At 39.2% G+C, this 27,789-nt stretch overlaps 2 protein-coding genes across 3 annotated transcripts in view; both read right to left on the reverse strand.

The window, feature by feature from the left end:
* Positions 1 to 257: 257 nt before the first annotated feature.
* On the reverse strand, positions 258 to 2,253 carry LOC117413454 (fatty acid-binding protein 10-A, liver basic-like). Of its 2 annotated transcripts, none has more exons than XM_034908837.2 (4): positions 2,102 to 2,253; positions 1,739 to 1,911; positions 951 to 1,040; positions 258 to 414 (listed from the first exon to the last, which is right to left on the reverse strand). In XM_034908837.2, the coding sequence occupies exons 1-4, from the start codon at positions 2,166 to 2,168 to the stop codon at positions 364 to 366; spliced, it is 381 nt and encodes a 126-aa protein (XP_034764728.1). In that variant the 5' UTR covers positions 2,169 to 2,253; the 3' UTR covers positions 258 to 363. The 2 variants fall into 2 exon arrangements, with proteins under 2 accessions (XP_034764728.1, XP_034764729.1); XM_034908838.2 differs by having other exon boundaries at positions 1,739 to 1,849; positions 2,102 to 2,230.
* A 1,334-nt stretch (positions 2,254 to 3,587) lies between these two features.
* Positions 3,588 to 27,789, reverse strand: part of LOC117413075 (myomesin-3-like) — a 38,130-nt gene continuing 13,928 nt past the window's right edge. Inside the window, exons 9-37 of the mRNA XM_034908548.2 lie at positions 27,599 to 27,739; positions 26,872 to 27,033; positions 26,178 to 26,319; positions 22,403 to 22,602; positions 22,002 to 22,052; positions 20,925 to 21,052; positions 20,150 to 20,333; positions 17,899 to 18,073; positions 17,400 to 17,521; positions 15,891 to 16,078; positions 14,751 to 14,877; positions 13,794 to 13,972; positions 13,320 to 13,434; positions 13,058 to 13,214; positions 12,404 to 12,510; positions 12,273 to 12,317; positions 11,900 to 12,036; positions 11,286 to 11,430; positions 10,665 to 10,724; positions 9,287 to 9,354; positions 9,083 to 9,193; positions 8,516 to 8,603; positions 6,918 to 6,956; positions 6,351 to 6,456; positions 5,770 to 5,933; positions 5,343 to 5,379; positions 4,843 to 4,865; positions 4,665 to 4,720; positions 3,588 to 4,524 (exon numbers count right to left, since the gene is read on the reverse strand). Of these exons, the coding sequence (XP_034764439.2) occupies positions 4,258 to 4,524; positions 4,665 to 4,720; positions 4,843 to 4,865; positions 5,343 to 5,379; positions 5,770 to 5,933; positions 6,351 to 6,456; positions 6,918 to 6,956; positions 8,516 to 8,603; positions 9,083 to 9,193; positions 9,287 to 9,354; positions 10,665 to 10,724; positions 11,286 to 11,430; positions 11,900 to 12,036; positions 12,273 to 12,317; positions 12,404 to 12,510; positions 13,058 to 13,214; positions 13,320 to 13,434; positions 13,794 to 13,972; positions 14,751 to 14,877; positions 15,891 to 16,078; positions 17,400 to 17,521; positions 17,899 to 18,073; positions 20,150 to 20,333; positions 20,925 to 21,052; positions 22,002 to 22,052; positions 22,403 to 22,602; positions 26,178 to 26,319; positions 26,872 to 27,033; positions 27,599 to 27,739 (3,524 nt within the window). The 3' untranslated portion in view covers positions 3,588 to 4,257. The remainder of the gene's footprint in view (positions 4,525 to 4,664; positions 4,721 to 4,842; positions 4,866 to 5,342; positions 5,380 to 5,769; positions 5,934 to 6,350; positions 6,457 to 6,917; positions 6,957 to 8,515; positions 8,604 to 9,082; positions 9,194 to 9,286; positions 9,355 to 10,664; positions 10,725 to 11,285; positions 11,431 to 11,899; positions 12,037 to 12,272; positions 12,318 to 12,403; positions 12,511 to 13,057; positions 13,215 to 13,319; positions 13,435 to 13,793; positions 13,973 to 14,750; positions 14,878 to 15,890; positions 16,079 to 17,399; positions 17,522 to 17,898; positions 18,074 to 20,149; positions 20,334 to 20,924; positions 21,053 to 22,001; positions 22,053 to 22,402; positions 22,603 to 26,177; positions 26,320 to 26,871; positions 27,034 to 27,598; positions 27,740 to 27,789) is intronic.

A 27,789-nucleotide genomic window follows, 5' to 3' on the forward strand; every position in this document is an offset into this window, starting at 1 on the left:
ATCTCTAAAACCACCTCACAATTAACCAAGTCTGATAAATACTGACACCTACAGGATATTAAACAGGTAGGAAGCTGTTCGGAACATGTACATAACACAAAGTAACCTAAGGATCTTCTATTATATATCTGAAGATTAAGAAAAGAGATGGATTTTAACAATTAAGATGGCATTTTAATTTGTCCCACTGCAGTATGTTCAGTGGGGAAGATGGTGTGCTCTTTTTTTTCCTGTATTAATAATCTCAAACACATATCTTTGCTGTATAAACATCAATATGTTTTATTTTGAGTTTTTACAGGTTGATTTATTAGGTTACACAGTTGTCCATTTCTTCAGTACAGGAGGTCTGTTGTGTTGAGGTCAAACCTTTCGGCTCTTTCTGGTGAGGGTAGCAGAGCCAATTGTTATTTTCTGAAACAAAAGAAAATATTAAAAATATGACACTCTCAGGTCAACACAGGCCGACACCAGACACGCTATCTGAATTGTTACAATGAATTGATCTAAAAAATAAATAAAATTAAGCTGCATTGCTCTGGTATTTGGCCATTGTTTTTGTAATAAAATAGTCCTTGATGAATGCCTTGCTTATTGTTAATTCCCCCATTTGTATGCACGAAATCTACCGTCTTAAGAAAAGTTGTTTGTATGGTTACAATATATCATAGTTTTGAATTAATCTAGCCTCTTGGGGTTTTTTTTTTTTAAGTTGCTTGACTAATGCTTTCTTTATAATCTCTTCATTTTCTCTAATAATCCCTTTATGGTGTGTCACACGCATAACTAATGGTGATTGGTCTGCATTGCTGAAAAGCAGGTCCAAGTTCCATATGTCAATAAAACTCTAAAGCAGGTGTGGCTCAGCCATGCTTTGTCAACAGAGCTGGGAAGGTTATAGCAACTTTTCAAAAAGATGGATTTCATCTCTATTGTTTAATAGTACCAACCTCAACCATCTCGCCCTCCTGGATCTCCTGGATGTGGGAGAACTTCTCTGTTTGGCACACAAGCTTCCCCCCATCCAAATTGACTGTACACTGTAAAGACAAGCATGGATTACGCACCCTGCCACCTGGGGTGTATACTGCATGACCACTTTATTTGGACCTGTGAACCCAGTTGGATTTGGCACCCCCTGGTGTGGGGCATGTTCTCCAGGTATACCTTGGTTTCGATTACTCTGGATGGCTGAATGAAAGCTTAATAGTTTACTTAAGCATCGTTGCAGATGAAGCCCCCCCAACAATCCTGTACTTGTAACCTGAAGGTGATAGCTACTTTCAAGACGATTATGCCTCCATGCACTGTGCCAGAATTGTGTGTGAATGGTTTTAGGAGCAAGATTCTAAGCATCTTCCATGGCCACCACAATCCCCAGACCTCAATGATGATAGTCGATAGCTTCTCTTCCCCTACCTGTGTGCACCAACTGCATGAGATATTAATGACTGAATGGATAACATCACTCAAGAAACCTTGAGGAGTCTATGTCACTTTGTGTAAAGGCTGAGACCAGGGCAAATGGTTACATAACCTGATATTAGAAATAGGTCCTTATAAAGTGGTTATGCAGTTTAAGTTAGAGACTTTAACAATATTTGAGGATAATACTGTTGTAAAAAAATATGTTTTAATGAGTTTGGTTAAAACAAAAAAAAAGCTTATTGTTTGCACTGCAAGGCTCTTGTCTCAATAGGAGCCTTGGCGTACTGTACTGTGCTATAGAAAGCCATACCTTGAGCTTCTGTCCTCCCATGGTGGTAATTTCAGCTTCCTTTCCAATAGTGAAGGAGTTTGTGACTGACTGCTTGGGTGTTTTACTTGTGATGACAAAGTTGTTGCCTTTCTGTTGGATTTCAATGACTGGTTTCACATCTTTTGCAATCTTAATAATATCTTCCGGTAGTGCTACAAAACAGATAAAAATTCCTTTTTTTTTTTTTTTTTTTTTAGTACTGTTCAACATTACCTTACATTTTACAATAAAAAACCAAATAAATACATATATCATTATTTATATATCTAGCCTTCTGTGTATCTTTTATACCATAAGAAACAGGGTGAACCATACATATTAACTTATAGACAAATGACTTACAGATGGCTCGCAGGAATTCTTCAATGTTCTCCTGAAGGTAAACTTGCCATGTTCCATTGAAAGCCATTGTCACAGACAGCCAGTTAGTCAGTCACTCTCCAGTAGGTAGCTGGTTATGGCAGTTGTTATCTGCAAGGCACTGTGAGCGCGTGAGGGATTTCACAGTAATACTTATACCAGCAGGGCAAGAAGGTCACCCTTCAGCCTAATTATTAACTGTGGAGTCAATCAGTATACTGTGTATATATACATATATATATATATATATATATATATATATATATATATATATATATATATATATACATATACACATATATATATATATACATACAATGTTTTTTTTTTGTTTGTTTGTTTTTTCCTTCACTACATCATGACATATTTAAATAACCTGAAGTTCAGTCACATTAGCCCTATCTAGATTGGGGCTAAATTGGGTTTTGAAAGTGTAAGCAATCAGAAACCATTTAAATCAATCTTTTCCATTCAAAGAGTAAGTAGCGGGGTTCAGACAAATATAGCGTTATACGTCCCCATGTGCTGCTACAACTGTTTGAATAACGTACCTGTCATTTTTCTTTTCATTGTTAACATCCTGACAACTTTTTACACTTCTAACTTTAAAGTCTGCTTCAAAGCTCTTTTCAGAATGTCTGCAGTGTGGAGAGCCTCTATGGACAGCCAGGCAGGCATAGATTTAACCCAACAAGCCAACAGTGACTTGTTTGTTTTCGAGGGATATGTACCTCAATGATATTATCACCTCAGTGAAGTGAAGCCGTGAAGCCTCTCTTCCAATATTGCCCACACAGTGGAGTCCCCACTTTGGAGGTTGTTCTTTGGAGACAATCTGTTCAGTCTTGGATAGTGAAGCCTCTGCCAACCAAGCACCTACTGTCAGCCCATCGTGACTAAAACTGACTTTCAAAGGGAGATGCAGCTTAGATTATATATATATATATATATATATATATATATATATATATATGCCAAGTTTTTAATTTGCTTAACCAATTAATCAGTCACCCAAGCCCACTAAACAAATATGCCACATGTGGCTGATGTTTCTGTATAATGTTGACTTTACAAATGGATAGCAACGCATTACGTTTTAAAAAGTATTATTCCCTTGCTGGTTTAACATAGTGTTGAATATAAAAAAGAGACTGAATTGCATGTAGTTTGAATACTGAACTTCAGAATGACAAGAGAAGAATCGATAGCATTACCCCACTGTTTGAACAGTGGTGGGGTAAATGACATCGAGGTGAATTTATTGTTTGCTTTAACCAAAGGATGAACTTACTTTTCATCCAGATCTATACAACATGAGCAAATAAAGTAACAGCAGACACACTTAAGAAGGTCATTACTTTTATTCCAACTTTATGGGAATTGTGTCTGATTTTTACTGTTTAACAGAAAAACCCTTTGAAGAAGAAAAAAAAAGTATATTTTTGCATACAAAAACGGAACCCGTTGATTTGAAAGACACCAGCTTTATTTGCATGTGTATAACAATGGCTTCTGTCCGTATGATGACAAAATAAACAGTAGCAAGCAAGGTCGATAGCAGATGAACCAGTCTTGGATTTACAACAGCGTTAATAGGCTTTAACAGAGGAAACAATGCATAGATTACATTAATGTAAAGGCAGACTGCATGATTTCCAAATCCTCATTGAGTGCAATATAGCTGTGATAGCAAAGCCTTTTTATTTTAACAATCGACAATATAGTTACTAATTGAATTCTGAACACAAATTCATGCAGACTTCAACTACCAGTATTGTATCTGTTCTTAATATTGAAAACAACTACCCAGACTCACACTTCTAAACAATGCATTCCTTATAGCTGCTCATGGCTCTAGATTTAATTGGTAAAATCAAATTATTTAGATCTGGCTTTTATAAACGCTGGAGACAGCGGCCCTCCTTCGGATAAAGACTTCTGCCAGTAGTTTAACATCGGGGCTGAAGAAAGATAAATACTTATATTTTATTGACTTTAAGTTTAGTGAAATGGGTAGTTATATTAAAAATTTGTTTTGTTCAGCAGCAGAATCTGTTGCCTTAGTGCCAGTAATAATCCTGCTGGTCGTAACATCAGCCTTTATAAACGCAGTCCTGCTTGACTTCCATTTTTTTTTTCTATATTAGTACTTCTCCTTGTTTGGGCGTCTCCCCATGCTTGTACACACTGACAGTGACGGACACGGTTTCAGAGCCATGTTTGTTTCGGGCGAAGACACTGTATTTGCCAGAGTCTTCTGTGGTCACTGTGTTGATGGTGATGGTGCTGCCAACATTGTCCTTTGTGATATTGTACTGGCCTCCCGTGACGATTTCTCTGTCATTCTTCATCCAAAACACCTCAGGGGAGGGATCTCCAGAGGTGAAGCAGGTGAGACACAGGGACTGTTCCAATTGGACAGAAATGGAAATATCACTTAATATAGAACCTTGTGTTATTTAAAGAATAGCTTTTAAAACATATCCCCCATGAATGTCATGATAACACATTATGTGAAAATATAAGATGAACAATATTAAAATACCTTATCTTCCATAATAGCCACCACATCGGGCAAACCCTTGGTCACCCTTGCACGATCTGAAATAAAAACACACTAATTGTAGTTTGAAACAAAACACAGTAGCAAACAAGACTGCAATTATAAAAAAAATAAATAAATAAATAAATAAAAATTAGATGATATTAAAATCATGACTCACTCTTATCAGCGATATCTGCTTGCCTACGGAACAGAAACCACAGACAACATAAATTTCTAGTTTTAACAGCCATCGCTATCGGTATCTAATCCAATCTCTTCTGGTTCCACAGACACTTAAACAATTTCTGTGCAATGCAATTCATAAAGCTGCACTGTATATTTATATTTTTATTAAACCCACATTATTTGGTATTAAATCCAAGTGGCATCAGTTAACATGTTGGCATAAAATAACATTTGACCATATGTGTTATTACAGCATGAAAAAAAAATAAGGTTAGTAACGTGTTTCTTTTATTAGCAGGAACCCTACAGTCCAAATATAATTTACAGTTTATACTATGCATTTGCTTGTCTTTTTTACAATGCTTTACCATCTGTTATTATCATGCATTACTGTGCTTTACTACTCTTTGCTTTACAACAGTAAATTACAGTGAAGGTTGCATTTAATTTTTACATTAAATGTATCGCTTTTATAAAACACACAACGCTTACCTGAGTCTCTGGTATTCAATTAGGGCATCATCAAAAGCTACAGATATGAACAAACAAACAAAAAAAAAATAGTCAGTGTTGTGGCTCACTTTTTATAAGCTTTTTAGGAGCTGCTGAATTCGGGTAGCCCCCCAAAACTTCTGCACATCATGAAACAAAAACAAATACACAAAATGCTCGGATTCAGAGTACATAGAGTACCTGAGTACCCACTGTCAAATCTGTGAGACCGTATTTAACTATATCCTATTGCTTCAGCTCTGAAGACAACAATACTGTAGAAAAAAATGCAAAATACTGTTTGACTGGGGATAATATTTTGTGTTACAGCATTGCTGCCACCCTGGCTTGGAGGTCTGGCCAATGCTTGGGCCTTAGCTCTAAAATACAAAACACCCAAGCACAAAACTAAGCCTTTGATTAATACCTTGTCCAGACAAGTCAAGGGTTCTTTTGTGCGTCTCTCTGCCGTCAAACATCTCCAGAGTGTATTTGCCCTTGTTAGCCTCAGTGGGGCTAAAGATCTCGATCCACACCTTCTGTATGCTGCTCCCAGTCTTTGTTCTGTCTTCCCCATCAATCCTCTTCTCTCTTAATAGAAGATGCGGTTCAATATTTTTGTTTCTCTTAAAATCCTAACACAGGATACCCCAAACCATCTAGAGTCCTAATCAACTACCACAGGTAATGCCCGATAACCGGGATTTGGTTGTGATTAGAAACAGGCTTTATTAACTATGGGATTCACAATTTCACTGTGGGTTAACTGAACCCCACAACCCCACAGTCAAAGCATTCCTGTTCAAAATGCAGTTTTACCCAAACCACTCACATGCAGGAGAGGTTAATTCAGATGGAATAAAGAATATCTTTTTTTTTTTTCAATGTATTCTGATAAGGAGACATTTAGAAACAAACACAATATACTATGTAAGGAATTAGGATAACATGCGGATGGGTGTCAAAAATAATCAAGAGTTGACCTTCCACAACATTTGTAGAACTTACTTGAAATGCCAGCTCGTTTTCATGTAATCCAAATAGTATTTCAATGAGCAATAAAGCTTGAAACCTTGCATAGTGCACTGGATTTTCAATGGGCTTGCAGACAGAGCTGAGGGTATAAGTAATCGCAAATTAATGTGACAGCGGATATTTTTTATCACTCTACACAGTCCTAATAGTGGGTTTTTGAGTGCAGCAGGGAATTGTTAAATCTTAAAAGAAATGAAGGTGCTATGGGATTACAAAGCAGTGTCAGGAGAGGATTTTGAAGTTAACATTCCAGTTTTGGATTGAGTGTGGTGGTTTATCTGATAGCTTCTAAGGGGAGAGGTGTATAGCATCAATAACCGCTGTTGTTTCAGAACACTGAGCATGAAACGTCAAAGAAAAGTAATTTGAGATGGATCAGACAAAACATGCCTGCCAAAACACACAGACCTCCTTACTTACGTAAAACCAATTTTGAATCCCCATGGTTTCTATATAAATATGCTATATAAATCTGTGCATCGTACTGTATGTACACAAATATATATTTTTTAATAAATAATAACAATAATAATAACTTACCACATGCTCTTGAAAGGTCCCTAAGAACTTTTTCATAACCTGTGATTAAAAAAAGCCAGAATAATCAAAAGATAATGGGTAATGATGTGTAAGATTAGATAAAGCTCCACAGAGGCTATTAGAACAAGAGGGACAATTCTCCTTTCCCAAGAAGACTGTTCAATATGAGGGTGCCTGAATTCTATATAACAGTAAGAAGCTTACAATATCATTGAAATGCTTTACATTTCTCTTACTATTTTATGGCATCTTTTGCTCCAATTTTGAATTGCCTTTACATGGCTCTGAGCTTGTCTGGAGAATCATTAAGTGCCAGGCCTTCCTCATTTGAATCATGTGGCAATGCAACCTTTCAACTCCGCCAGCCGCACCTGCTGTACATGTGGAATAGTTGGGGTTGCAGAGTTGAATGGTCACACTGTCACATGACTTGAACGGAATGAGGGAATCTCTTATGATTCTCCAAACAGATTGAAAGGCAGATTTACAGAAACGATTCAACATTGGGGCAACAGAACCTAGAACTGTTCCGAATGACTGCAAACACCTTTTAATTGTGAGGGACCTATAACAAAGGCATTTACATTACATTAGAAGCTACTGGATCTGTGGAGTTTCAGATCCCAGTCCTACCTTGCATTAGATACGATTAAATACATACAATACAATGAAACCTGGATGTACAGGTCAGATCCCAGGTCATGCCAGCAGTCCTGGCTCATTGACACACAGCACAGCCCTGAAGGACTTCTTGAAAAACACAAGCTGACTGCTTCCTTTTACATCCATTTCATTTTCCCCAAAGTGTTTTCCAGATTCAATTGCCTTGTTTCTGCTAGCATGCCACACATGACAGGGACCAGTCTGTTTTCATTAAACTTGTTGGCACAAAGGGAATGCTATCTGTTTCCAGCACATCACCTTCTTACCAGTGTACTTTTGGTCCCCATTTGTTTTCTCCCAATCATTACGAAATAAATCACTATCAGTATTATCTGCTAAAGGGTGGATTTAGTCAAGACAAAAAATACAGCTTCATGACCAACGAAATTTCTCTGTGCAGTGATGCTATTCAGTGAAGGACATGGCATGGATAGGGCACGGGCATGCCAAGATTTGATAAGCCCATAAATACATGCAGGTTTTTTTTGGCAATTTTCCCATGGTTATACTACTCATTTACCATAGTTTACCATGGTCTGACTTTTTTTAAAAGAATATGCTGTACCATACTTCACTGGGCTTTACAATGCTATCATTCAGACTCATTACTCTTGGCTATGCTGTGACCTTTTATAAGGGTGACACTCCTAATTCTCTTTAAAGACCCTGGTTTAATGTGCCATCCGATACTAGTCTGTCTTAAGCACAGCACCCCTAACAGCATGGCTGAGTTTTGGCCTTATAGGAAGAGCACCCCCTATCGAGACTCCAATGCCACTCCATACACAGCCACACTTTATTCTCCTTGGAGATCACCTATCCACATACTAACCAGGCCCAACCTCGCTGAGCTTCTGAGATGGCCTCAATAACCACTAAATACCACTAATGCTGTAATGTGTACACTCAGTGTGCTTTAACACCTATTCTCTTACCTTCACCCACTAACTCAATGACACTGGTATCTTCTCCTCTTTCATCACACAACACTACTTTGTAAATGCCCTCTTCTTTCTTTGTTACCTGCCGAGAGATAGAGTGATCCAAAAAAAAAATCACAGTTTTTTTTTTTTGTTTGTTTCTGTTCAAGGATAAACAAAGATATTTTACCCAGGATTCATCAGGGGTAAAAAGTAGAACATCAGTTATGAAATAACAATACTATAAAATAATCAACCCCCCTACATTTGAGTGGTTTGATGTTGACTTCTTGTATCAGATAGTGCTTGTTAAGTATAGTTCATGAGGAGAGACCCCCCCCCCCCCTTTACAGCTTCCCTTAGCCTTATATATGTGGGAGTCTCCAGTCGCCCTAAAATATCTATCGGGCAATCACCTCTTCAAGCCCAGTGATCAAGAGGTCACATATTTAATCAATATTCAGTCATCATTTACATGTATCCTATTGTCCATTGCATTTATAAATCTGTTCTTTAGATTGTGTTCTACAACATTGTTGGTGTGCTGTTCTGCATCCCTTGAACTGTAGAAAGGTTTGTTACCTGTCTTACTACTAACGTGCTGATTCCTGTCTGGGGGTTGTACTCAACGCCTGTAACCTCCACTCCATCTTTGAACCATTTCAGACTGGTTTCCTTCTTCATATTGGTGACCTGGGTGCAAATACACAGAGGGAGAATTCAATAACCTCTGACTGGAAACCTTCAATATTGAATACTGGAAATGACACCCACGTAATAATTTACCTTGCATGAAAAATGAAGTTCACAATCCTCAGTAACTTTCCATGTCAAAAACTCCAGGAAATGGGGACCTTAAACATAAGAAACACATTGATAATACAAGGGAAAGATAACACCACCATGCATTGGCATTTCTGTGTCAGTAGAAGCCACTGAAACTAAGGCATTAGTTATCCTAGGGTAGTTGTGTTGGTGTTACTAACACAAGAATCACTTCAAAACCTTCTATAAATAGATCAGAAAGGTTGTGTGAATAGCAAACCATATGAATCAAACAGTGTTATAATGAAGAGTGAGTGAGTGAGTAAGAGCTTTGTGAATAGGACCCATTCAAACATATGTATTATACTGTATATTACAGGTCAAATCTAATCTCTCTTCCATTCACATCCTGTGATAAAAGGATATTAGTATTTGTTTATTTAGCAGATTTACAGAGACTACGGTGTGTGAACTATGCATCAGCTACAGAGTCACTTACAACAACGTCTCACCCAGAGCACAAGGAGCTTAATTGACTTGCTCAGGGTCACACAGTGAGTCAGTGAGTGAGCTGGGATTTGAACCAGGGATCTCCTGGTTACAAGCCCATTTCTTTAACCACTGGACCACACAGCCTCTTTTTGGTACAGTTCGGCTGAACAAACATAACGATTCCATTGACGGCATGGTGATGCCAACCTGTTGCAAAGCTGAATTCAGCTGAAGTCAAACTCAGAGCAGAATATACACCTGACTGACTTTTTAAAAATGAAAAACCATGACCTAAAACAAGTGAAGACCAAAGCACTTTCTGTACAAGAGCTATAACTACAGGATGCTTCAGGCACTTGGAGACAACCTTGAGTCTGTCTTGGATCTTATCCACTGGAAAGACTTATCTTCTTATACACCCAATTCTCTCTGTAGTTACGTTTTAATTGTACATAATGTGTGTTTGTTTGATGACATGCTAATTTTAAAGTGCGAATGGCATATTTCCACGTATATGAGAGCAAAACTGTAATCTTTTAAAACATATTTGCACCCTTCCCTAAATGAGTTTTATTAATTTAAATGTTAAGCTAATTAAGAAATGCTTTGGAAGCTCCACAGGGGACTCGGTGTGATGTGTAAGAGCAGGGATTATAGTGCAAAAAAAACGGACTTACACTGATACAAGTAATAAAATATTAAATTGCTAAAGCATTAACTTGTGCTAATATCCAAAGAGAGCTGTAACCAGACTGCTAGCAGCAGAGCTAGACTCACAAGGGGGACACAGTGTAAAACATTTATTACCGAATGGCACTTTGCACTTTTGCTTTGTTTAATGTCTGTAAATGGAGGTTACCCCACCTGAGACACCCTGCTGGAGTCAATGACCACCAGGCTAACTCACCTGCTTTTCTCTTCCAGTCACGCCTCTTAAACTCAGACTGAGCCAGCGCCTGTTTGAAATCTGCAAAACAGAATTACCACGTGAATGATCGCTGCATTTCCCACTCACACTCCCCGTCCTCAAGTATCTCAGCACCTGGTATTTGATTTCATGTTACTGTCACGTTAACCCTTTCAGTCCTGGCGGGACCTCAAGGTCTTCCCTTATCTTAGCGCCGCATGTTAGCATATGCCATCGGAAATCACGTTGGAACCTCACGGGACAATTTATTTTGTCCTGTTATCATGTATACTCAATAATGAGGTTCCTTCTTCAGCTCCACAAAAATAATTCAGGACTTAAAGGGTTAAAGAGCAACTGCGCAACGTGGTACAGTTCTGAAATATGACAGCTTCACAATGCCTTGTTCTTGTTTAGAATAACTTTGTATGTAATTTTCTGTTTCAGTCATCACATCCTGATCTCTCTAGGTACAAGAGGTACACCAGAGTGTACCTATTAACCTGTCCCCCCTGCAATCTTTACCTAACACATTCAAAAGCATTTTTGGGAAATGTCTAACAGTACTAAAATGCATGTGCAGTATTCTTAAGCACTGCTCTTGAATGCAATTCCACTTACTGTCATCTATGAGCACAAAGGTGAACTGATTCTTGGCTTGTCCATCTCTGATTTGTGCCGTGTAGGAGCCTTTATCCACTTCAGAGAAATTGTCAATCAACACTTCCACTATCCCAGTGGCTCTGTCAAAATTGATCTTGTGTGTCTAGAAAAAAGACAGCGTAACTTAAAATGCAAACCAAATTTAATTTGAGCGTCAGGCGCCATCGTTAACGAAGCCTAGCCCCTTCGATAATAGGCTGCTTTTAATATTTTAATAAGTGTCTTCATGGAAATGAGAGCCAGCCCTTAGTAATCTGCCACTTTGGAGTTTCCTTTTGTTTTGGTTGCAATACACTGCTGTGCACAGGATGGCGCTGCTGCTTACTAATATAAAGACACCTGGCTGATCTAGCCTTTACATAATATGTCTATGGTAAGTAACTAGAACAGAAGAGCAGCTCCTGAACCCACAGACGAAGCAGCTGAACACAGACTTAAGCTCTGCGTTTGACTTTAAATCACTCATTCTTCCCCCTTATGATTAGTCACCCCCTTGCTGATAATTAAAATAATTCTCAGTTTTCAATGTAGTATTTCTGGGCTGGTCCATTGGTAGTAAAGTGGAAACTCACAGCCGTGCTTGCAATCTCCTTGTTGTTGAAGATTAATTTCAGCTCAGCAGCCGAGCTCAGCTTCTCAACCTGTAACCAGAGGCGGACATCTCCTTTCTCAGACACCTCAACGGCCCAATTAGACTTCAGAGCGATCACTGTCAAGAGGCAGGGAAGTTTCAGTCAAAACAGAATAGTGCATCTGCTAGTATCTTCAACGCAATCACTGATGATTACATTCTTTCTTTTAAACACTGTATTTTCCTTAGATGAAAAGATAAGATCTAGACTCCTCAGGGCCTCCAAACCCCACCTTGAGAACAAAAAACAAACAAAAAAAAAAACCCAGAGTCCAAATGAGCAATAACGTATTACATAAATAATAGAAACTTACACGGGTTTCGGATTTCCCAGCTGAGCTCCAGCAATCTTTCCAGCTCTGAAAAAAAGACAGAAAGAATTTCTCAAGCCCAGAATAGAGTTGATGTAAATCTCCATCTACTCCAATGTGTTTCCATTGGTTACCTTTATCTGTAAAAGTGTAACTTGAGGAGATGTCATCAATATCGCTCATGGCCACAGTATACAGACCAAGGTCCTGTTCTGATGGATTGGTTAAGATAAGCCTGGACCTGAAATTCAATTAACAGAGCTTTTTAGGTTCAACATTATTGGACAAATTAAAAAAAGGGGCTGGACAAAAAATTAGAGACACCTGCCATAACACTATCGATATGGTGCAGAGCCGCTGCGTTGACTCAGTATGACGTGTTTACTTTTATCTGAAGGGTTATGAGATCATTCCTCAATGATTATGGCCCTAATTCCTTCTGGAAAGCTTTCATCGACCCATACTAAATGCTATGGGAGACTTTGAATAGCACCTGCTCAATAGAAGATATTATTTCAATTGAATGGGGTGCTGAAAAGCAATTTCATAACCCTGGAGCATTTGCTTCAGACGCTGCATGTTCTTTGTGTAAAATAATCATCTGCCAGCCGAGAGCCTATTAAAATGAGTGCTATATTAAACTCTCTGTGAACGAAACTAATTTGCAACATCACAAAATAATGTGTCATGTACTACTACACCTCCCAGTGTTTCTAGATGTTCAACCCCCTATATGCAAGTAAAGTATATAAATATTAAATCAACCACAATCATTCTCCCTACAATACCTGTCATCTTTTGATTCAATCCTGATCCTCCCCTGATCTATGGCTTTGCTGTAGTTCTTGGTCCAGAGGAACTCGGAAGACTCATTCCACTCTGGAGTTTGGAATTCCAGGAATATGAACCCGTCCTCATCCACACCGATTTGAACATCCTTCATGCCTGGTTAAAGACACACAGGAAAGTGACAAAGGCTTTCGGAGCTGTAGAGAAAGCTAGCTTTTAAGCGGCCTTATTTTTTGAAATGTTTGATACTGGAGACAGTACCTGGCTTGGTTTCAGCCTTCACCTCTTCCGATGGCAGAGAGGGTTCACCAACTCCTGCAGCATTTACAGCAAACACTCGAAACATGTAGCTTCTACCAGCTTCCAGTCCAGGAACCTGTAACATATTTCAATAGGTATGTCAGTAGCATACACCCCAGCCACAGCTCAATTAGTGCTATCAGTATCACGAAAAAGCTTCAAGTTTGAAATACTGACAGAAGATGCCTTCATAATTACTATCATTACCTTCTGCTAATGAATACCTTCACCAAGTTTCCTCATAATTGAAACAGTGCTTTACTAGAGATATATATATATATATATATATATATATATATATATATATATATATATATATATATATATATATAAAAATGTAAGAATGACTCCGCCTCCATCAACTGGATTCATATAGAGTTCACTGAGAACATCTGTCGATTTCCTGGAAATCATGGCTGTGTTCAGAAATCTGACCTTCAAGAAGGTATTCGATGTCGGCTCCTCTGTCACTGCTTTCCATTCGTCTGATCCCACTTCACAAATATCTACCAGGTATCCAGTGACTGGGCTCTGGCCTGTGTAGACTGGGGGCTCCCAGAGAAGCACCAGGGACTTCCTCCGAACCTCTCTGTACAGCAGTCCATAGGGGGGGCCTAGACACCAGGGCAACACAGCCGTTCAGAGCATCGTTAAGGCTTTAATACAGCTTAATTTTGCCACTCCAATACAAGTTTGAGTAAAGTACTCTCTCCATTCACTTCCTGTGTTACCGGTAATACCAGCCCACACAGCTTCTTGTGGACAGCCTTTATATGCATGAATATACAGATGGGGGGGCCTATTATAAAGCAACACAGGAAGTTATAATGTTGCTATAATGTCAATGGGAATCACCTGCATCAAAGTCAATATAAAGTCTACAAAACAAAATGATTTACAGAAAAACCATCAGTGACTTGGAATCATGGTAAAAGAACAGCAAAGTGCATATGAAAGCATGGTAAAGCATGGGTAAGTTTGGAAAGCATGGTAAAGACAAAAAAAAAAATCCTGGTGAACACAATAAAGTCTAGGATATAGCCCAGTTACAAACATTATGGACACACTCTATCATCATATAGTTCTTATGATATTCAGTAGTCTAAATGTCTCCTTTCCAATACCCTTGTGTCTAAATAAGCCCTTTTCCGGAGCATTCATGCTAGGGGGTTTGATGCTATTATTTTAAATCAAGATTGATTCAGGACTTTATCATATTACAGTCAGGCCATTCTAGGACAGTACTTCCTTTTGGAGCAAAAAGAGTGTTGAAATGAATCTTTATAGCATATCACAATATTCGTATATTACTGGATTACAGTATTCGGATGTATTAGCAGTACTATGGTTCTTTCCCACACAGTGACCCTGATATACACTCTGTGTTATTACCAGGCTCAGGCATGGTCCACTCTTTACACAAGAACGGATCGCTGGGCTCTGAAGCCTTTCCCACTCCCACGCAGTTCATTGCAGTAGCCTGGAACTGGTACAAATGATCTTCTTTCAGGTTTCCAACCTTGAAAAAAGAGGTGCAAATGGTCATATAGACGTTAATAAACATACCTGTCTGTGTAAGTGAGCTCTCAATTCATCTGTGGATTCACATGTTTTGAAGTTGTTGAGAATAGTGCTTTTTTATTTAGGATGTTATTACACTCCCCAATTTAGAATGTTAAATTATGTACAAAGGCCAGCCCTGCAGGAGAGTCTGCAGGAGCAGAACAGGCCTATTATAAAAAAAACTCCCCTGTATTTGTGAACTAGTTGTTGTGTTTGCAAATGGCCACTAGAGGGAACCAGTTCCTTACAGAATCAGTCTTGTAAGTGCAGATAAATTCTAATTTATTTCCAGATAAATACAACAAACAAACAAACATCCATTTCAGTTGAAGCCATTTTCTAATGAAGGTTGATGGGGTTATTCCTTCTAAATGGAAATAAAATGCACACACTATTAATCTGCGTTTACTTTAGAAGCAGCAACAGAAAAGCATTCAATTCAGGAAGTTTGGAAAGCGATATACTTTTCCTTATTTAAATTGAATTAAAAAAAAAAAAAAAAAGTCAGCTAATTTCAGTGTCCTTAGGGAATGGCTTTGCTGAGTAAGAAGCTGATGAAGTTCTGGTCTCTTACAGCAGGGGTCAGTGTACGCAATAGAATGCTACACTACAGGCATATCTTTGAACATAGAATTACTGAAGGCAAAAAAACAAGCAAAATTGAAATAAAAGAAACATTTTTTAAAGGAAAATCACTTTACAGAAATGAGCCTGCAACAACAATCCTGCTTACCAGTAAATTGAATACTACTACTACTACTACTACTACTACTACTACTACTAATAGAGAACATATTGCACCCATAGAATTGTTTCTACAAATACTGGCCACAAAAAACGAAACACATGCATTATGTAGCACAAACTTTTTTACAACATGGAAAGTAGTTTCAGTCACAATGGGCAAGTCAGCAATGGCTTCGTATTGCACTGTACTTCCGTGTATTGCATTGCAGCCTGTCATATTACCTTGAAGACTTGTGTTGCAATGGGTTTAACATTGACTTCATGCCAAACTGACTCTGATACATCCACCTGGTCCAAGAAGTAGCCTTGGATTACATCCCCGCCGTTCCACTTGGGAGCTCTCCAGCCAATCACCATCTCACTCTTCCCACAGCTCAGCAGAGCAATGCTAGATGGAGTGGAGGGGGCAGCTGAGGGGGAGAAGGGTTTAGAAGGAGAGAATCCGAACAGCATTCCATTATTCACTGCCGACAGAACCTTTATTCAAACCCATCATGGTTAGTTTAAAATGTGTTCAATGTTAGTCGCTGAGCCTGTTTTAGACAATATGGGATGCGCTTCAAATACAGATAGGGAACTGTAATATTCCTGTTAGGAATGCATGGAGAAAACATGCCCCAATGATTTTGCCTCCCTAACCTGCAGAATCCCCATTGAAGATGGGCAACTTTGCCCAGCCAGTATTTGTACCTGCACTCCCCTGACTGTATGACTCACCCTGCACACCACAACTAACCAGATGCCACTACTAACATGACTTTAATTATCAGGGAATGTTTAAATAAGAAAAAAACCAAAAAAACTGCAGTCGATTAGCATGTTGGCTTTTTTTTTTGTTTGTTTGTTTGTACAGCCTGGTATTTTCAATTCTATTTGACTTGAAATTCTAATGCACCGTAAGGGGTCATAAGCGTCTGCGATAACAGCTGCTATTAGCTAGACATTAACATTAGAAATGTGCACATGTGTGGAAGACAGAGGGAGAGAGAGACATAGGGAGAATCTGAATTTCACTTTGCTTTTCACTGCTTCCCTCAGTAGGTGTATCCCAGTGGAAAAATTGAATCTTCAAACCATCTTCAATGGCAATGCAGTGGCACTGCAATGGCGACACATTGGTTCTGTAACAAAGGGGCAATGGCAGCTACAATGAAACGAGACGTTGGTGCAATGGTACCGCTGTGCAGGTAACATTTCCATACCAATATTATCACAACTGTAAACATCAATGCACACTGGTAATCCATTACGGTACTATAGCAGTATACCTCTATCACTGTGGAACAATATCCGGACAACTGTAATATGTGTTCCAAATCCATTGTGTTGCCATTGCTGGTAATACTGTGGTCAGCTAATGTGAGCTATTGTATAGAAAGACCACAGTAAAGCAAGGAGGCTAGGCTTGAATCAACAACTTTGCAGCCTTGCAATTGTCCTTCCCCATGTACAAAAGGATAATCCCTTAGATGAGTATTTTTAGAGCTTTTATTCCATTACCTCATCTCACCAGTAGGGGTCAGCGCCTGTAACACTACCAACATTACACTGCAGCACCCCCTATCAGTCAGGGTGGTGGTCCTGAAATTAAGTTTCCCCATCAGCCAGGTTGTATTGCTCTGCAGTGAATGGCTTTCCCACAGCACAGCCTTTGTGTATGAGTCTATTACCTAATGCACATGTGTGTTTGTGGATGGCATTCCTATAAATCTCCCGGTTTTCTCCACTTACAGATAGCAGTTTTCACTACGAGTGGTGCCGACTCTTCCGAGTAATCACTGATCCCGGCTGCGCTCACTGACTTTATCCGGAACACGTACTTCTTTCTAGCCACCAGGCCGTGAACTATAAATCTGGGGAAAGAGAAAATGCCATCTTCTGGTGTTGTGTTTATTTTTTTGACAGTGATGAATAATTTAATTCAGCCTGTTTGTTTCATTGTAACCTCACTGCTGTGGCAGGCTTCTTGGTAAAGAAGCAGCTGCCATGCATTTCAAATGGCAGAGCTTTGAAACATACACAGGTTTAAAAAAGAAATCAGAGCGCACACTTTTGTGTAAATGGGCTGTCCCATCACATGATGGGTGAAATCCATCCTAGAATAGATAGAAGTGGTATCTCCCTGTTGAAATAGATATACAGAGCTAAGTGCTCGGTTGCTTCCCTTGGCCACACTGAATCAGTGCTCTCCGTGCTGCCCATGGTAGGCAGGTCAAAGGGGCTCGCTTACCTTGTGGAGGTTACTGGCTTGTTGTTGACAGTCATCCAGTTGTCTGTCCCGACCTCACAGCAGTAAATGTAATAGCCAATAATATCCCGAAAGTCCTTTGGGCTCTTCCACTGCAGGACCACGGAGGTGTTTGTGTTCCTGGTGGACACAACCCCATGTGGAGGAGGGGGCACCACTGTAACGCAGCAGCAAGCAGAGGCAAGGCGTTTTAGAGACTGGTCCCCTTAAAACGAGGGTTTCAAATACAGCACCATGATTTTCAAATGTAACACACCTTGTGTGATACACAGCTCTTGTACGTGCACAAATGCTTTACATAAATGCAACCTTTTTCTTCTTCAGTGCTACTGTGTGAACTATAGCTTGATCCAAGGAACGTAATTCTCAGAATTCAGCTGTTTAATTTAGTATAAAACATATATTGGTTTCCATATGCTTGTTATACAAACAGAATATTTCATGAATGTTCATGGGGTGCTGTGGTTATTTCACTCACAATGATGGACATAGACAACCCACTCACCCCCTTCAGGCTTCACTGGTTATCCAGCCAACCTCATTCATAAAACAACCACAGTACTCCTACAGCATTGACAGTGTATCCTCTATATTTTTAAGGATTATATTTGATAAAATTTACTGTGGGGTTCTAACTAGTAATTTTGGTGTTTGGACTCCGCAACACCATCTAAAAAAAATAAAACCTTTGAGAAACAACAGTGCTTTGCATACAGCCTTGGCAAGATGGTTCCTATTTACAACAGTGCTGCAAGATTTATTCTCAATGCAAATTAAAACCAGCATTACTGTACTCTCTATACAAATCTAGGTTGGTTCAGTCTGGAGAATTGAAAGCTGGTAAATGTTTCCAGTTTATCTTATATCTCTATTGCAAACTTGAGATTCTATTTCACTTAGATCCAATCAAGATCTTACCTTTAAAATCCCTAAAATAAGAACCAACATCAGTCAACATGCTTTTGTATATCAGGTTTGAACTGTTTGCCTTCACAATCCCTATTGAAATGCCTCAAGAATACATATTTTAAATGATTGCAATTACTGATTAGTGATTATTTGAATGGTTATCATAGGTTGTCTCTTTTGTACGATTGCTTTTTTTAAATAAAAATGTTACCCTCGTTTTTCTTCCCAGTTTAGAACGGGCAATTACATTCCCTCACCGTAGTAACTTCCCACACAGGAGGTCGACAGTGGACGGCAAGCTACTGGCCTCTAGAGGACAAAGGCTAGCCCTGCAAGTCTGTTCAAGATCACCAGGCGCCTGTCCAGTAGGGGGTGCTGTAGCATAGTAAAGTGACACAGCCTCTGCTGAATTTACACCCCCTGTCAGATCCTGAGCCAAGATTGAGTACTCTTTTGTTTTTTGCATTTTAAACAAGTACCACTTTTCTTGCCTTGAAATGAGACACATACTCAAAGGTTCTAACATAGTTAAATAAATAAACGAAAAAACATCTGTGAGCTTGATCCTGCGGTGCTCTAAGTGGACATAGTCCTACAGTGCCATTTTCCGTGAGAGCTGTGTACCTTTGGGAAGCCCTGTTTCCACAGCTGAACCACTTCAGCAACAAGTCTGAATTCACATCCACAGATTTAAAGGTTAATTAATATCTGGAAAGGAATTAAATAAGCACATCTCACGAGGGGAAACCATCCAGGTGCCTTTAATTAAACACTGCTGCCAACTCTAATTTGTTTTTCTTCGTTCACCTAATTATTTTTTCAGGGATCTGGATAATCGGCAGTTTTCAATTGATCTCACTCTCTCTCCCCTGCTAACACTGACCACTGATGTTAAACCTTAGCCCAGTCCAATTAAAGATTTCTTGCCAGTGATTTGGGGATTCCATTCAGTTCAGAGTTTTAGTTTCCAAGAAATTAACCAAACGGGCAGACCATATTTGTGTGACAAAAATTAAATAGACCAATTGATAAATACAGAAAAATACTATGGCTGCATGGTTGATAGATAGACAGATAGATAGATAGATAGATAGATAGATAGATAGATAGATAGATAGATAGATAGATAGATAGACCTGCAAGCATGATTGAGCAACATAACACAAAATGGAGCAACAGAACTCGGAAGCAGACAGAATGACAGCAAACACCCTAAGGAGGCAAAGAAGAGTTAAAGAATTAAATGGCATTTCAAGCTATATGTACTTTTACATTTATTTTATTTTTTAAGCATAGGGTTTCTGTGGTTGAGATGAATATTTACCAACAGTTTCTCTCAGTGAGGCGGCTTCACTGGGAAGAGACGGTTCGCTCACTCCATACTTATTGACAGCACGGACTCGGAAGCAGTAGGATTTTCCTTTGGTGAGGTCAAAAACCGGGAATCTGGGGGAGTGCACCGGGATCTCCAAGTTAGCCCTCTGCCAGCTGTTACTGTCAGCTACAGACTGAAGAAAAGAAACGAGCCAATCTGTGTGTCACTTAACAATAGTATCATGAGTAAAACAGTTAGTAGAGGTATCAGCTCTTCACAAAATACAACTGGAAACACAATATCATAATTCCATCGAGAAATAATATCTAAAAATAACAAAAAATACCTCCAATTTTGTCATTAGATTCCGTAATTTATCACAAAACAAATGCAATCGGAGGAGCTTTAGTCAGGCAGCATGCAAGTATTCTTGGTGGCTAGCGACATGAGGCTCTAAATAGGGCTCAAGACCGATTAACCTTAATGCTTAATTGAGACTCACAAAATTAAAGCCAAGTTGATTAATGGCTGTATCTGTAATTCTAAGCCATTTGTCCACATCCTGCATTAGGCAGGATTTAGCACTAGGGGGCGCACAGAACACTTCCTGTCCCAATCATGAACTCTCCATGAACTTCTATAGCTGTGCCCATCTTCCTCTTGAAACAGCTCAACGTCACAAGTTGTGTTTGTTACACCAGCTTTGCGCCACCAACCCCTAAATTAACCAACAATTTCACAGCTAGAATGAGCTCATAGAACGGTGGTTTCCAGGGTGTATCACCTTTTCTATGTAGTAGGTCAGAGGCTCCCGGCCCCTGGGGTCTGGCTCAGTCCAGCTCAGGACAACACAGGCCCCGCTGACCTCACTGACATGGGCATCGGTAGGAGGCAGGGGGATCAGGATGTCTCCTGGAAATAAAACACGAGACAACACAAGGTGATTGTGTCTTATACCAGAGCACTGAATAACTCTTACAGTTAGTATGAAAACAAATCAGTAAAATATATAATGTAGTCTCTTTCCTTAAAAAACTACTTCCCAGCAAGCCCTTGGAAACCACTATTATCCAATCCCCTGCTTGTTAATTAATCCTCTGCTGCCCCTAACGACTGACAATCCTGGATTACAATTCCGATGGTGCGCAACTGGCTTTGGGAATAAAATATGTGAAAAGTTAACAAATACAATTTTTTTTCTTGCTTTAAGAAACCTTGAATTTGAGACCTTGAGGTCCTTAGTTACAGTTTTGTTTAGTAAATTATTGTGAAATCAAAAAACCCATAAAACTCAGGAGAGGTTTTGAATGGATTGAAGGCCACCCAATATTCTTCAACCTCCACTTCCACTGGATCCAATCTCTGAGATAATCTCCTACAATCCCGCTCTTCACTGAGATAATCTCCCACAATCCCGCTCAACACTGAGATGATCTCCCACAATCCCTCTCTTCTTATTTTACATTCATGACTGCCAGAAACACTTCCAGAAAGCTCTGTCCCATGTTCCTGGCAGCCACTGTATAAATAAACAGTAGCACTTCTGTGCAAAGGGCCTTGTAAACAATTACATGTTAATGCATTATGGTCATTTACTGGTAAGTATACCTTTTTCCAGCAGCAGTTACCGTGTAAAAGAAGAAAACATTTGTAGTTACTCAGTTATTACCATGTTATTACATCGTTATCTACACCTTATAATCTAAAGTGCAACTGAATAGACTCCACATGTCCTTGTTCGATTGTAAAGACAGTATTCATAAAACCTACATAATGTTTCAAAATCTAAAATGTTATATAATGTGCCAAACATATAACAAGGTATATAACTATACAGAAAATAAAAAAACATGCAAATTACCTTCAAGTTGGTCTTTAGTAATAACTATCTTGCCTTTTTCCAGCTGGATCACTATAAAAAACAAAAACAAAAAAAACAGAAAGAGTTATAGAGACAGTAATGCACAACAACTAGCTTTCCAGGGAGCATATAAAACACACTGTTTCAAAAAAACAGACTATGGGGGCAGATTCTTAAGGCTATTTATTCCAAATTGTTATTAGCAATTTTTCTAAAAGGAACTTTTTAAAATGAATAGGAAACAAGATAAGACTACTTACAAGATGCTAAAGTAAATATCTAAGTGCAACATGGTGCCGGCTCTCACTATAACATTGACAGGTTGGCTTATCTGTGTTACAGTGAGAGATTAAGTGAAGAGCTGCTCCAGAACTCCAGTATTGGAGTAATTGCAATAATACCCATCACTCTTTCAGCCTCAGATGGGTCCACCATAGTCACAGCTTCAGTCTTCTTGGAAGGCCGCCCGACCCCAGCTTTGTTGACGGCTCGCACTCTGAACTGATAGATCCCGCCCTCACGCAGGCCCACCACAGGGAAACGACAGAGTTTGTGGGGGGCGTCATTGCACTGCACCCACTGCCCGGAGCCTATATCCAACCTGTTCACACACAGAGAGAGGGGGGCAGGCTTAAATATACATCCAAGGGTTTATTGTATTGAACCAAATAAATAATAACGATAATTAAATGTCACTGTGACAGGGCCTGTCTTGTTTTTAAGTAACTTCAATTTAATTGGATTTGTATTGCATGAGAGTCGCTGTTATTTACTTCATCCTAATATTGGACTCTGCTTTCGTCAAGATAAAATGAGATGGTAGTGGTCGGGACCAACCAAGACGTAGCTTCACTGTCATATATGAGCCTTCAGCGGTTTTCCTACGCCAGGTAATGTGGATTTCCTATTGGCCTGGTGTGGTTGGCTGAAGTATAATGCTGGCTCCAGGGAGCAGGCTATTTCAAATTTGAGTTCCTTTTTTTCATTTCCTTAACTCTTTTATGGTGTTTGCTATCATTCTGAGTGTTTCGGTTGCTCCTACAGTGAGTTACCGTTTCTCTCTAAATCTGTCTCACTTTACATGTGGAGCATGCGGAGATGTCCAAGTTGAAAGGTTATCACAAAATGTGAGTGGATGAGGCAGATCATTCAGCTCCAGCACTTAGTATACTCCAAACCACCTCAATGCCAGGTAATGGCAGATTTAGAGAAAAATAATTGTAATATTGAAGCAACATTCAAATGCAAACACTATAACACAGTAAGCTTTTAAAATAACATCTGACGCTATCTGCTCTTTAATGTTCAGCTTGTCGGGGGGCTCCCTAGTTAAGATCTTCTCTCTACGTTAGCAGGTAGTCTGGAAAAGAGCAAGCTTGGGTGCTGTTTCACAGAGAAAGCCCAGAAAGTGAGCAACATCTGCAGCTGCTCTATGGAGTGCTGAACTGGGCAGGTGACTCATACAGAATACCGCTTCCAGCTCCCAGGATGGGGCCTGATCTCTGGAGAAACTGACTGCAGGGCATTTTGTTGGGTAGTTTATTTTTGATTACTGGAATCTGTTATATTGTAAGACTGCAAAATAAACACTGCAGATAATGGTCTAAATCTCACCTGCTGTTGTGGATTAAAGACGTATCTTTCCACTTTTTAATGTATGTAGTGATGTTACCAACATGATTAACCCTACAGTGCAAGTTGTGTACCTTTTTAAATCACTCGTAAATATTTATTTGAAATCTGACCAGGGTTGAATACTGTAATGCATTGCACATTCGAGTTCAATAATCATCATAGCTAATAAATAGCTTTATTGATTGATAAGAGCATCCCTGCAAGATGGTTATTGGAATCAAGTCAGGAATAAAAACAGGATCAAGAACAGGCTAAGGGGCCACCAGAAAACGATGTTCACCAAAATAAATATCTATTTTAATTATCTTTGAACTTACAGTAATAGTAGATCAAAATTAAAGAACTGAAGTAAAAAAAAATAGCCGACAGGTGACATTGACAGTGATATTAAGTGTGTTTGACCGTATTGGAATAGTTTTAAAAAGTGTGCTTTTGATTACCTTACACCTTGTGCTATTGTACCACGGTGACACAAAGACAATACTGCACTTTGTGGGTAGGGACTTACTTCAATTTGTCTTTCATTGAAACATGTTTAATACCCCCTTTAACCGCCAAGACACAAATCACTTTATTTTCCACCAATGTGGATCAGCGGTGTGACATTTTTTTTTTATTTAAACTGGGTTAAATGAGGCTGGGAGTATCCAGGGCACAATGCCAGCTGCAGAAAGCCTTCCCATTTCTCCGATGATTCTTATTAAGCCTGTCACTTTCTGTTGGATATCAATGCATTTTGTATACCTTTGGCAATATTCCATGCAGAGTCTATTGAATGGAGATTCACAACCATTCACAGACACCTTCAAACGCATTAATAGTCTCTATTCTATTAGATACACTCTGTGGCACGGGATGAAGGCATTTTAAAATGGTATGTCTAGATAATAAAGTAAGGCAAACATGATTTATAGCAGAATTTCATAATTACAAATTACTGTTTTTAATTTACCGGTATTGCTTTTTTTAAGAATTAAAATGTTGAACAGGCAGGTACCAAAATAAATACAGAATGTGCAATTTAATTGACTTGCTAACTTGCAGTATTGTGAAACACAGGCGCAGACTCTGTGGGTGCTCTGCACCCAAGAGATATAATAAGCAGGTGCTCAGCACTCACCCCATGGCGGTTTTTGTTTTGTGTGATAAAGGTGATTAATGATCTGTCATGTTAAAAACCTTGCCCTGAAATCAAACTTTTAAAAAATGGCTAAAGATCCAGCATAGCACAAATACATTTCTCAGTCCATACCGATGTAGGGTCAGAAAGCAGTACATCGTCAGAACCAAAACTTGACCCGTGTAATGTCAGAAAGTGGTCACATTTTGGTACATGTGCGATCAATTGCTATAGTCATTAGGTTTGTAGGAAAATTTTAAGCAAATGCTAAAGTTAATTATACTTTTTTATTTTTTTTGTAAACTTAAACTGGAAACAAAATGTTTATAAAAAACAAGACAAAATGAGAAGTCACCGCAATATTGCACAAGTAAACAAATTTACAAAACCCAGTGTATTGCATATGATAAATATTTGCATACTATTTCCTTAATGGTGGAAAAAGACCGAAAAAACAACATAACGTACCGGATCTGAATGGGTGTTTCCCTGCTTTCTTAGCGGAAGTTGTTTAGACATGCTCGAGCAAGCGCAGTTACCTCAAAATAACACTACATCGGTACCGTTCTGTCAAACTGTAGTGTGGACGCTTCACAGTCAGAACTACTGTAGCTGTTCAAAAGCAAAACGATAGAGTCGAGCAAATGATGGAGTTTTATGTGAATTACTTTGATGTACAGAGGTTAAAGCTTCATCGAGAAGAGTGTTTGGATGCATAACTCAGCAGAAAAATTAAAAAAACACCCACTGGCAGAAACAAAAGTCAGCGCCTATGTTGTAAAAATGCATTATGCAAGTGTTGAGAGTTCAAGTGTGGAATAACTCGTATTCAGCACTACAGATATTTATTTATTCTTGACAGGATAATTTACATAATGAAACAGTTTTATGGCATTTCATTTCACATTTCTTGAAAATTGTTAAAAAAAAGAGGTGAATAAAAAGTTTACAGTAATCTATATTGTCTCTTTCTTCACAGAGATGCATGAGAAATCGAAATCTCATTACAGATATTACACGTTTCTCAGAGAAGGTAGACTATGCTGGGGACTTTATTAAACATGTCAAACACTCACGAGTGCAAAAACAGTACCGATAAGAACACATAAAATGGGATAAAAGGTAAAAAAGTAAAAAAAAAAAAACACTATACAAATTCAGAGGATACAAAGCACCCCTTTAATCTAGGTGGATTTGTTTTAAGAAGTGGGCTCTAAGTACAAGCCCATCATTCCAGTGAAATACTGATAAGGTCAAGTGTAGTATGAATGCCACTAGACAGTGACAGCTTTATGGGAAGCCATCAAGACTGTTCCATTCTACCCCAGGGTTCCATTACACCCCTCCTTCCTCTACACACTGTAGATGTGTCTAAAAATGTGTCTACATGGTGCTTGAAGTCCATTAGGAAGCTGCCGTACCTGTCAATGAAATACCCCACCACAGGGCTCCCACCATCTGCACTCGGTGGTTTCCAGGTAAGGAAGACATAATCTTTATTAATGTCACTGCACTCCACGTCCAAAGGGGACCCTGGTGCGCCCATGACAGCAGCTGCTGCGTCTGTAATGAACAAATCTGTTTAGTGAAAGAAGAGGGCAGGTTGACTCCCTTTGCAAAACTACAGGGTGCCGGAGCTACTGAGTTTGGCTCTGAGAAAGGTGAGGAATTCTCCTCAGTCTGTGAGATGCCTGATATTAACATGAACCCCTTTGTCATCCGTGAAACCACAGCAGGGCAATATAATAATAACAACAAGCAGCAAAGAGATGTCAAGTTAGCTTGCTAATAATGTGAGTAATGATGTACAGCTCATTGTACATTATAAGCCAGAGAAGGGTTAATCAATGTCAGCAGAACACTGAAATATAATTCTGAAATGCTCTCATTGACGGCAATGTAAAGCTACCTTCAATGTTAAAGCCAACACTGTGTTCATCAGCAGTCCCAATCATATCAAGCACAACTTATTCAGAACTCAGCACATGCAAAAATAACCTACAAACCTAATGCAATTCAACTGAAACAGTATTATTAGGCAGTGGAAAACAGGCTGAACCTTTGCAGCTGCTTTAATGCAATGGCTGTCTTCTTGTTAGGAAATTCGCTTCATACCTCTGACAAAGACATAGGCGCTTTGCTCCTTGACTCCGGTGAGAGTCGGCAGGTGGATGCTGTACAAGCCCTCGTCCTCCTTATAAACCTGAGTTATCGTCAGGGAGGCTGAGCGAGACCCAGTGCGCAGCTGCCTCCGCTGGGACTCCGGGAGTGGAACTCCTGCAAGGCAAAGACAGGCATGTATAAGCAGAGCTTAGCCAATCATTCACCATCCAATCATTAGCATCTCCAATCCTGGGCGATGCCAAATCCAAGTGGGTAGACATGTTCTAGGCAGTGTCAATCCGGCTTGGATCCTTAGTGAAGCTGTGGATTAAACCGAGGTGGGAAATGGTCCAGATCACAAAAACGCACCACTTAGTTCCGAACAATTCAGAACAATTCGAAAGAGGCAGAAACATTAGGGTTTAAGTCAGGATTGAGGAGAGGTGTCACTTCTGACTGCAGCCAGTGCCACTGTCTCTAAAGAATCTGATTAGAAACCTCAGAACTTTCAGATAAACATGGCTTAATGTAAAGCGAACCATAACGAAAGCAAAACAGAGAAGAGAAATAAATGTGTAAATTAGAAATTTAAAATGTTTACAATAAAGGCACTGTTTATCAGTTTCTAATTCCAATAGTGCACTGATTATCAGGCATTGGCTTGGTAGTCAACCTTGTCTGTACAGTAACTCTTACCTTCCTGAAACAGAGAAGAGTAATAGCTAAACAAGGGACTGACCATCTTTAAACCACAGGAGGGCCCGCTGATATGTCAGCAAATCTGAAGAAAACTCGCAGGAGAGAGTGAGAGACCCTCCCTCTCTTGAGAAGGACGGCTGTAAGGTTTGGTCAAAGTCTGCTTCCATCTCGGAGACCAAAACTGTGAGGAGAGGGAGAGAAATAAGGGGGCAGGTCAAGCAATGAATGGAA

Source organism: Acipenser ruthenus, chromosome 23 (assembly GCF_902713425.1).
Source record: "Acipenser ruthenus chromosome 23, fAciRut3.2 maternal haplotype, whole genome shotgun sequence".
Lineage (NCBI taxonomy): Eukaryota > Metazoa > Chordata > Actinopteri > Acipenseriformes > Acipenseridae > Acipenser > Acipenser ruthenus.

Coding starts and splice junctions, on each gene's coding strand:
- LOC117413454 (XM_034908837.2), bottom strand. CDS start 2,168: ATGGCTTTCAATGGAACATGGCAAGTTTACCTTCAGGAGAACATTGAA. Junction 1,041..1,738: donor TGGGAGGACAGAAGCTCAAG/GTATGGCTTTCT, acceptor TTGTCTTTACAG/TGTACAGTCAATTTGGATGG. Junction 415..950: donor AGGAGGGCGAGATGGTTGAG/GTTGGTACTATT, acceptor CTTTTGTTTCAG/AAAATAACAATTGGCTCTGC.